Source organism: Nomascus leucogenys, chromosome 2 (assembly GCF_006542625.1).
Source record: "Nomascus leucogenys isolate Asia chromosome 2, Asia_NLE_v1, whole genome shotgun sequence".
NCBI lineage: Eukaryota > Metazoa > Chordata > Mammalia > Primates > Hylobatidae > Nomascus > Nomascus leucogenys.
Window position 1 is genome coordinate 150,621,824 of NC_044382.1, and position 10,273 is coordinate 150,632,096.

At 52.0% G+C, this 10,273-nt stretch overlaps 1 protein-coding gene across 2 annotated transcripts in view; it reads right to left on the minus strand.

Annotated features, from left to right (window-relative positions):
* Positions 1-8,949, minus strand: part of MEAK7 (MTOR associated protein, eak-7 homolog) — a 32,955-nt gene extending 24,006 nt beyond the window's left edge. Inside the window, exons 1-2 of one of the 2 annotated variants that reach the window (XM_012505235.2) lie at positions 8,798-8,949; positions 1,642-1,819 (exon numbers count right to left, since the gene is read on the minus strand). In XM_012505235.2, the coding sequence (XP_012360689.1) occupies positions 1,642-1,794 (153 nt within the window). In that variant the 5' untranslated portion in view covers positions 1,795-1,819; positions 8,798-8,949. The remainder of the gene's footprint in view (positions 1-1,641; positions 1,820-8,797) is intronic. The other variant, XM_030819445.1, reaches the window with a different exon arrangement.
* Between the last annotated feature and the right edge of the window lie 1,324 nt (positions 8,950-10,273).

Genomic DNA, 10,273 nt, shown 5'->3' on the forward strand with positions numbered 1-10,273 from the left:
ATGGGGTCTTGCTGTATTGCCCAGGCTGGTCCCAAACTCCTGGGCTCAAGTGATACGCCTGCCTTGGCCTCCCAAAGTGCTGGGATTTCAGACGTGAGCCACCGTACCCAGCAAATTTAATTCTTAACGCCTGGACGATAACATTCTAATGAAATATTGTTTTCCTTTTTGGTTCCAGCATCAAATCTGCTTTGGTCCTGTATGTACAACTAAATGCAGAGAGCGAGCAAATCACAAGCCAATCACATCCTGCACCGCAGGGTCTGTGAGCTGGGCTCTCCTGTAACAAGCAGCTGGGCAGACACTGCTTGTTCCAGGATCAATATTCTGCAGCTCTTCGAAGGCAGGCCTCTGCCCTCACCACTCAAAAAGAGCACTCCTATTTCGGTCAGTGTCTGCAAAGTTCTACTGGAAAAGCAACCTTTCACCCTTTCCGCAAGGAAACGTCATTCCATCACCAAGGTCTTCTGGTCAACTCTTAACTCTATTTATCTGAACATTACCACCCACTCTACAGTCAAGTCTGAAACGGGCCTGGCTGATTCTGCTTGTTCCCGCAGGCCTCCCGGGGTGCTTCTCATCTAGTGGCACTGCACATACACATGCACACGTGGACATAACACATGCACACACAACCACACGGCTGTGTGTCTCTATATTAGTGGTTTCCAAATATACCAGCTTTTACTTCCTGTCCATGTTCCTTGGGCTCAATATGCATTTTTCATTCATTTTTATTTAAATTTTAAATTTAGGGTTTTTTTTGTTTTTTTGTTTGTTTGAGACAGGGTCTCCCTGTGTCACCCAAGATGGAGTGTGGTGGCTCGACCACAGTTCACTGGATATAACTCCCTGGCCAGTTTCCTCATCTGCTCCCATGCTGCACACTCTAGAAGAGGAAGGAGGCTGCTCGGATGGCTGCCTGGACTCCCAGGAAGATGAGCTGACAGCATCTCCTTGTCAGCGTCTTGCCTCAGTCTGAGCACTCAAATCTGCAGCTGAGAGCCCCATGGAACGGGGAAAAACATGGGCAAATGGGCAGTTTTAACTCCCTGCAAGATGAGCCCTGAATCTAAAATGTCATTATTTTGTTAGGAATATCGTGAAATTCCTAGCCATCGAAGACATACACATTCTAGAGGCAAAGGTGCACCTGACACATCATGGTTCCTGGACCAACGAGTCCAGGAGGGCAGACCCGCCACCCAGTCTATCTCCCCACCTCTGGGAGGGCAGTCAGGAAGGACGTGGTTCAAGAGACACAGGAGGCAGGCTATCTCCTCTGATGTTCATCTCAAGTTAGAAATGTCCCCAAATGTCGTGTGAATCATTCATTATCTACTCCAGGTTCCTTTCTTTAGTACAGATAAGAGACTATTGATTTCAAAAAGGGGGAGGGATGCGTTTAGACACTGTCTATGTCTATTTTCACATAGTAAAGGCAGAGCAGAGGAGCTACAACGGAGACCACACAGCTCACAAAGCCAAAACTAGGTCCTATCTGGCCCTTTACAGAAAACGAACTTTTTAGTGTTGCCATCCATTGCATTACAAAAACACGAAAGCAGATTCTGGCCCAAGGGCCACAGTTTGCACACCCCTGCTCCCAACTAAACATGAACCACTGATTGTTACTCTTGCCTGCAGTGCCTTCAAAGAGAAGGATTTGGATGAGACATTTGGGCTGTTTTTATCCGATGACAGAGCATCAAACAATCGATCAATCTCTGCCTGTTCCTCAGGAAGAAACTGTGAACAAAAGCTCTGCCCCACACGGCTTCTGCTGTTCCCCATTTGTCCTGATATCTGGCAGAATTCTCTGCAGAAGGAAAAGATACAACGTTAGAGAAATCAGAATTTAATAATCACAGAAAATAAATGATAATTATATGGTCAAGTTAATATACATTGATTTAGCCACAAAATGTAGCTAAAACACATCAGAGCTACATAATACTGGGTTTTGGGTTTTGTTTTTGTTTTGTGTTGCTGAGGCGGGATCTCGCTCTGCTGACCAGGCTGGAGTGCAGTGGCGCCATCACAGCTCCCTGCAGCCTCAACCTCCTAGGCTCGGGCGACCCTCCCCACTCAGCCTCCTGAGTAGCTGGGACTACAGGACCACACCAGGATACCTGGCTCATTTTTTTTTTGTCTTCTGTAGAGATGGGGTCTTGCTATGTTGCCCAGGCTGGTCTCCAGCTTCTGGCCTTAAGTGATTCTCCTGCTTCAGCCTCCCAAAGTGTTGGGATTAGAGGTGTGAACCACCGTGACTAGCTAATATTGTTTTGATGCGACAGAAATTAATAGCTGATACGAGTAAACCTGGAAAAGCCTATCCTGACGCCTATGACGTACTGAAACACACCCATAATTGTCACAAAGTCTGGGTTTGAGAACATAGTGCCCAAGCTAATATAACCAAAGGCAGGACAAAAAAACCTGTATTTTAATCAATCTAAATATTCATTCTTTAAAACCAGAGTTAGAAAACATATATCAAAGGCTGAACAATCACATGTATTTGAATAAACTCACCTTGAGAATACTGCTACACACTAGTTGGGAAGTTTTTCCTTTGTGATCCTGGCTCTGCCTCCTCCTAGCTGTGTAGTCTTGTGCAAGCTACTAAAACTCTCTCTGCCTCAATTTCCCCATTTGTAAAGCAGGAGGAGTCACAGCCCAGCCTCAGAAGATTGCCGTGATTATCAACCAAGTCAACCAAAGCAAACGGCTGAGACCTGCCTGGCACTGACCGTGCCTGTATGATCCTGGCCCGAGAGCCTCATCTGTTTGAGGCGCTGGAGGAGCATTAACAGCGACTGGCACCAACAGCAGGTGACCTGGGGCCTTGTTCACTGTCACAAACTTCAGTATAGGAAAAGGCAAACGCCAAGAAATCGGGGGATTCAAACAAAAAAGCATGGTTGGAAATGAAAACAAACAAACAAAATCTCTCAAGAGGTAAGGTGCTGTGACTGTTAATTCCTGGCCCTGGACTTTTTCCAGAAACCCAGTGTCAATGAGACTGCTGGAGAGACAATGACCTTCTCCCGCACAGGCACCTTGATAAACAAAGTCACTGCAACAGTAAATTATCTCCCACGGTATTTAGCCAAGGGGGAAAGGCCATGCTACTAGGGTGGGGCATGAGTCATGGTCTGCACCAAGCCCTGACAATTCAAACCCTCAAGGGATAACAGGGTAGTCAGGACCTTTCTTTTCACTGAGATGAGATTCACATAAAATTAACCATTTTAAAGTGTACAGCGGCATTTAGTACATTCACAATATGGTGCAACCCTCACAGTTCCAAAACATTTTCATCCCCCTCAGAGAAAACCCTGCACATGAGCAATCTCCTCTATTCCTCCCTCTCACATGCCCTGGCCATCACCTGTCTACTTTCTGTCCCGATGCATTTCCGTATTCTGGATGTTTCATATAAATGGAATTATATGGCCAGGCACAGTGGCTCACACCTGTAATCCCAGCACTTCGGGATGCCAAGGCAGGAGAATCACTCGAGCCCAGAAGTTTCAGAACAGCCTGAGCAACACAGCAAGACCTCATCTCTACTAAAAACATAAAAATTAGCCAGGCACAGTGGCACGAGCTTACAGTCCTAGCTGCTCCAAAGGCTGAGGTGGGAGGATCGCGGGCTGCACTCCAGCCTGGGTAAAAGGGCAAGACCCCGTCTCTAAAAAAACAATAAATGGAATTATATGATGTGTGGCCTTTTGTGATTGTCTCTTTTCATTTAGCATCGTGTTTTTGAAGCCCACCTATGTTGTAGCGTGGGTCAGCATTCCATTCCTTTTTACGGCTCGTTAGTATTTTGTTGTATGGATGGACCACATTTTGCTTATCCATCATGAGCTGACGGACACTTGGGCTGTTTCCACCTTCCAGCTATCATGAATAGTGCTGCAATGAACATCTGAGTACCTGGGTCCCCCTGTTCCAATTTCCAGCGTCGACACCTAGGAATGGACTTGCTGGGTCACATGGTAATTCCATGTTCAACATTCCGAGGGGCCGCCAGAGTGCTCTCCACTTTATATTCCCATCAGTAAAGCATGAGCTTCCATCTCTCCACACCCCCACTAAAGCGAGTTATTTCTCCACCTTTTATATGACAGCCATCCTCGCAGCGGATGGGCCTTTGACAGGCCTCACTGCTAATGTGCCCTCTGCACAGGAAGTCTCCAGTGGGGGGCTCCTTGGAAGGGGATGGGGGTGCACTTTGCAGAGACAGGCTGGAAACAAGGGCTTACCCGACCCCGTTTGGGGTCTCCCCCGTGCCCCATCTGATCTCACCGCTTCCACTCAAGCTTCGCAGCAGCAGGAGAGCCAGAAGGAAAACCTCCAGCCCAGACTCAATGTCCAGCAGCAGGGGGCTGTTCCCAGCTCTGAAACAGAGGGGCTATGCCGGCTGCGTCTGGGCGCTGCAGGGACACAGCCCAAGCAGCCAAAACAAAGCAGACCCACCCTCTGCATCAACTCGAAGAAACTGCAAGGTGGGCCACACCATCTCCTGAGGTCAGGAGTTCAAAACTAGGTTGGCCAATGCGTGAAACTCCATCTCTATTAAAAATACAAAAAAAAAAATTAGCCAGGCGTGGTGCTGTGCACCTGTAATCCCGGCTACTTGGGAGGCTGAGGCAGGAGAATTGGTTGAACCCGGGTGGCAGAGGTTGCAGTGAGCCGAGACCACGCCACTGCACTCCAGCCTGGATGACAGAGTGAGACCCGTCTCAAAAAAAAAAAAAAAAGAGGGGAAACAGAGACAAGGGCATGAGGACGGGTGTGTCCTGGGGGTCTAACAAGAAGAGTCAAGAGTGGAAAAGGTCCCAAAGGTCACATTCCAGCTGAGTATTCAGACTCACAGGTCATTCACCAGGAAGTGGGAACAGCATGCACGGGGCACAGGCAAGAGCGTTGGGATCAGCGATGCAAGGGTGGAACTCAGGGCACATGGGGGAAGGCAGCTGAGGGCTGCAGCAGAAGGGGGCCCAGGCCTGACTCCACCCAGCCCCTCACTTCCATCCCACCCCAACTCCCGCTTTCTGCCAGAAATAGGCTCCCCCACTGTGGTCGGAGAACCGCAGCAGGGTGCAGCCTGGCCAGCCCTCACCATCCCCAGACAGCCGGGAGAAGGACGCAGGGCTGGGCAAGTGCCAACAGGCAGGACAGGAACCCAGAAATGCACAGAAGCAGCGCAGACCAGGGCAGGCCCAGGAGATGACAGGAAAGGCTTGGACCAGAGCTAGGCTGGCAACGCCACTTTTTCAAGCAGGAGAGAGGAGGGTGCATGGGAGCCCCCAGTAGGAACCCCAGGGCTGATGCCAGTGAGGTGGGAAGGTGGGCAGCCCCTAAGAACACAGCGCTGTGCCCGGCACTGCCATTCTTAGTGCCTGCAGAGTGCTGGTGAAGGGACACGTCTCAGAATGGCTCAAGGACAGCCCGTCTCCTTTGAGAGCCCCATGCCAGGCAACATAAAAAAAAGGCAACGGTATGGTGGCTCATGCCTGTAATCCCAGCACTTTGGGAGGCCGAGGTGGACCGGTCACCTGAGGTCGGGAATTTGAGACCAGCCTGACCAACATGGAGAAACCCCATCTGTACTAAAAATACAAAATTAGCTGGGCGTGGTGGCACATGCCTGTAGTCCCAGCTACTCGGGAGGCTGGGGCAGGAGAATTGCTTGAACCTGGGAGGCAGAGGTTGCAGTGAGCCGAGAGCGCCATTGCACTCCAGCCTGGGCAACTGCATCTCAAAAAAAAAAAAAGGAAAAAAAGAAATGGCAATGATACAAAGTGTTCCACTGTTCATCTATCCTCGCCTCAATATCTTTCATCAGGCCAGACATTTAATTAATTTGCAGGAGAGCATGAAGGCCTTTAATGCATTCTTATCTCTCTCTCTAAATACAAGTTCCTGAGCTTTCAGTCCCTGGCAAGTTTTCTCAGTGTCATGGGACTTTCAGAGTACACCTTGGTACGTGGGGTGGCCTCTTCCCTGCAAAGTTGTGCATAATGCAACCCTACATTGGCCTCGAGACTTCTGTGGGTTCCCTTCTATCAAGTTCTCCTAAAGGACAATGCATGCCAGGCGTGGTGGCTCACGCCTGTAATCCCAGCACTTTGGGAGGCCGAGGCAGGTGCATCACCTGAGGTCGGGAGTTCGAGACTAGCCGGACCAACATGGAGAAACCCCGTTTCTACTAAAAATACAAAATTCACCGGGCACTGTGGTGCATGCCTGTGATCCCAGCTACTTGAGAGGCTGACGCACGAGAATCGCTTGAACCCAGGGGGCTGAGGTTGCGATGAGCCGAGGTCGCGCCATTGCACTCCAGCCTGGGCAACAAGAGTGAAACTCTGTCTCAAAAAAAAGAAAAAAAAAGACAATGCACACTGGTGCTAGTGCTGAGAGCGCACATCAAGGTTGCTTGTACCAGTGGAGCTCGAATAGAGCAGTTTCGTCCCCCAGGAGGCATTTGGCAATGACTGGAAAAGTGTGTAGTTGTCACAACTGGGGGAGAGGAGTGCCGCTGGCATCTAGCAGGCAGAGGCCAGGGATGCTGCTAAAAATCCTACAGTGCACAGGATGGCCTCACGACAAAGAAGTGTCCATCCCAGACACTGGTAGGGCTGAAGGTGAGAAAACCTGGCTTCTGAGGATGTGGGGCAGTGGAACAAAATGGAAGAGGAACTTGATACAAGGGAACCCACAGAGGTCTCGAGGCCAATGTAGGGTTGTGCTATGCACACCTCTGCAGGGAACAGGCCACCCCATGTACCAAGATATACTCCGAAAGTCCCATGACACTGAGAAAACTTGCCAGGGACTGAAAGCTTTCCATCATCAAGCCTATAATCCCAAAACTTTGGGAGGATAATTTGAGACCAGGAGTTTGAGACCAGCCTGGGCAACATACTGAGACTTCGTCTCTGTCAAAAATACAAACCTTAGCCGGGTGTGGTGGCGTGTGTCTACAGTCCCAGCTATTCAGGACCCTGAGGTGGGAAGATCGCTTGAACCCGGAGGCAGAGGTCGCAATGAGCCAAGATCACAACACTGCACTCCAGCCTGGGTAACAGAGCAAGACCCTGTCTCATAAAAACAAAAACAGAAGTCCCAGCCGCCCATAATAAGTGACCAAGATTTTTTGTTTGACCAGACTTTAGTCAGGCTCCTGGGCCCATCTGTGTACTTCTTTGTAAAATCTGGTTTTAGCAAAAACAAAACAAAACAAAAAGCACCAAACAACCCATCCTTGTTATTTAATCACCATTATCTGTTTACTCGCTGTCTAACCAGGTTTAACGCTTAGGTTAGGGATATCCAATCTTTTGGCTTCCCTGGACCACACTGGAAGAACTGTCTTGGGCCACACATAAAACCCACTAACAATAACTGATAAGCGCATATATCTACATATATGGCAAAAAAAAATCTCATGTTTTAAGAAAGCTTATCAATTTGTGTTGGATGTCATTCCAAGACGTCTTGGGCCACATACGGCCCACGGGTTGGACAAACTTGCCCTAGGTGATGTCTGATCACCCTGGCCTGCCTTCAGTAACAATCTGCTAGGTCAGCTTACCCAGAACCCACCTTAGCACCCTGATCTTTCCTCAGTCATTTTCCCTCCACTGATCCCCATCCTGCTTCCTGGCTTCCCACTTGCCCCTGCTATAATCACAGTTGAGCCCAATCTCTCTCCTTTACTACAAAATCCCACTGCTGTGGTCCCTATACCCATTGCAATGGTCTTGAATAATTAATGTGCTTTTAATAAGCACCATTAAGTAATTTCTTTAACATAAGGTTGAGAAGATTAAATAAGGTAACCCAGGGCATTTGATCTGCTTACTGGAGGTCAGAGACAGAATAATGGGCCCAAGACAACAGAGAATGGCTCCTTGAGTTCCTGCTTGGAAGAAACGGAGGGTTGCTCTGCCTCCGTGATGGAGGGGTGGACAAGGGCCAATTGTGGGCAGGATGGCCCCCATAGTTTCCACTAGTATCCTACGAATGGCTCAGTCACCTCCTGCTCAGAGCTTCTCCAACAGGCTGTTACATGGCTGCTTCCCACCCTGCCTGCCAAGCCCCAACTCTCTACTCTAAGGGCCGCGCATCCCTAGAGCCACACAAGGGGCCCTCTGTACCCCCACAAGCTGGGGAGAGTCCAACTGCCTCATCTGGACAGGCTTCAAAGTCCTGTCTGTGTCTCAGAGCCCAGAGGCCCTTGTGCGAATGGGCAGCTTGAACCTGGGCAAGGAGTTCCTATGGGCCAGAAGGTGACCTGTCCTGCGCTGGCCACCTACATGGCCTGGGAACAGTTATCAGCTCACTGTCTTGGAAAAGCCCAGATGGGTGTGGTCAGAATGGAAGAAGGAAGGCCCCCTCCACACACACTTCAGTGTCTACCCCAGACTCGCCTCCTCCGCAGAGGCATCGCTCCCTTTCCGCATCTCCGAATCCCCCTTCAACACGGCTGGCCTTGGCCTTGGGGAAGGCACCTCCCCACCCTCTTACCTTGACCACAGGAATAGCGGGAGGTGGAGGATGAGTCTGATCCCCCCAGGAGACCCTCCCTCCATCCCTCCCAGCTGTCCCCACCCCCTCACCTCCCCACAGCCTTCCCCTCTTCCTCCCTCGACCCGAGGGCCTGGAGACGCGTGGGAGGCCAGGGAGGGGCCGGGCTCAGGCCTACTCTGCTCCAGTCCCCACCTCAGCTGGACCTGCGCCTCCGGCTCAGCTCACTGCGGCCCTCAGCCCACGTACTTACCCTGCCGGGCTTCCTGGTACTCTCCGGTCAGGACCAGCAGCGCACGGGTTCCTCTCGAGAGCCGCCCCTTCCCCGTTGCCAGGCAACACTGCTGAGGGGCAGTCATTTGGTCCAATCGTGGAAGCAGACGTGTGGGGCGGAACCCAAGAGACGAGTCAGCCAATGGTAACGCACCTCACAGGGAGTGGGCCGAACATGGTGGGTGCGGCTGGGGTTAGGGCCGTGGTGTCCGGCCCCGCTGACTGCGTACCGAGGAGGCCCCTGGAGAGGGCGGCCAAAGACTCAGGCCAGGCAGCGCCTAGGGCCAGCAGTAGTACCTGGGGAGAACGGGCGTCTGGGCTGGGCGCTGGAGTGGACTAGCCAGGGTGTGGGAGATCCTGGGGGAGAGGCTGAGCTTGGGGGTAAAGACACCCGGGGGAGGAGAGCGGCCCACGTGAAGACAGCCGAGAGGAGGCGGGACCCTCCCCTGCAGAGGCCTCCGCAGTGCAGCCTCCTAGGCCCCAGGCTACTCTCCTCTGAGTCCCTGGCCTAGAGCCTCGGGTCCGCCTCCCCTCGGGCCTCCCTCTGCCAGCTGCCCCTACCTCGCTCTTCCCTGGCACCAGGTCCTTCCCAGCAGCCATCAGGCGCCAGCTCCACAGCCTGGCTAAACAGGCTCCCTCCACCCCATATGCGCCTCTTCAGCCAGTCCCCCTTCACTCCAAGACGTCCGAAGCTGTCACCCCACTTCTTTAACTCGTTCTTTCTCAAACCCACCAAAACCTGGTCCCGGGGGCCTGGTCACTACATCCAAGGGGCGCCTTGGGTCCTCGCAGGCAGGGTTTGGCGCTTGGTGATCGTGCTCTCATCAGACCTCTCTCTTGGGCACCCCGGCACTCATTCCTGGCCTTGGCTCGCTCACTGTCCCTAGTGGTCTTACCTGGGCCCTGCTGGCTTCTGCCCTGGAGTTTCTCGGCTTCTCCCTACTCCCTCCACCCCACACATCCTCCCTGGGGTCCACCTTCCTGCAGATTAAGCTCCCGCATGTCCGCGGTACCGGTTCCCTACCCTGCACGACCTGCTGGTTTTCCAGCGTGGAAAACCGTGATTTCGCCCGCCAATGTCCGCTCACTTAACAGGTACCTCCACGAGGCTGTTTCACCAGCGCCTCAAACTCAGCCTCTTTCCTCCAGAACTGAGTTTACCTCCTACCTCGGTGCATCATCTCCCCTTCCACAGCCTGAGTCAGAGACCCGGAGTCACTGTGGACACAGCCTCCCTACTCTCCCCATGTTTAAGTGTTCACATCTGACCTCCAGGATGTGCCGTCCGTCTGCCCACTCTCCTTCATGTCCCCAGGGCCCGTGGTCCACGCTGGACAGCAGTAATGGCCTCCTTCCTTCCTGCAGCTCATCCGCCACACTGGGACTATAAAAACCCACCTGGTGAGGCAGGCGGACTGCTTGAGCTCAGGAGTTGGAGACCAGCCTGGGTAACATG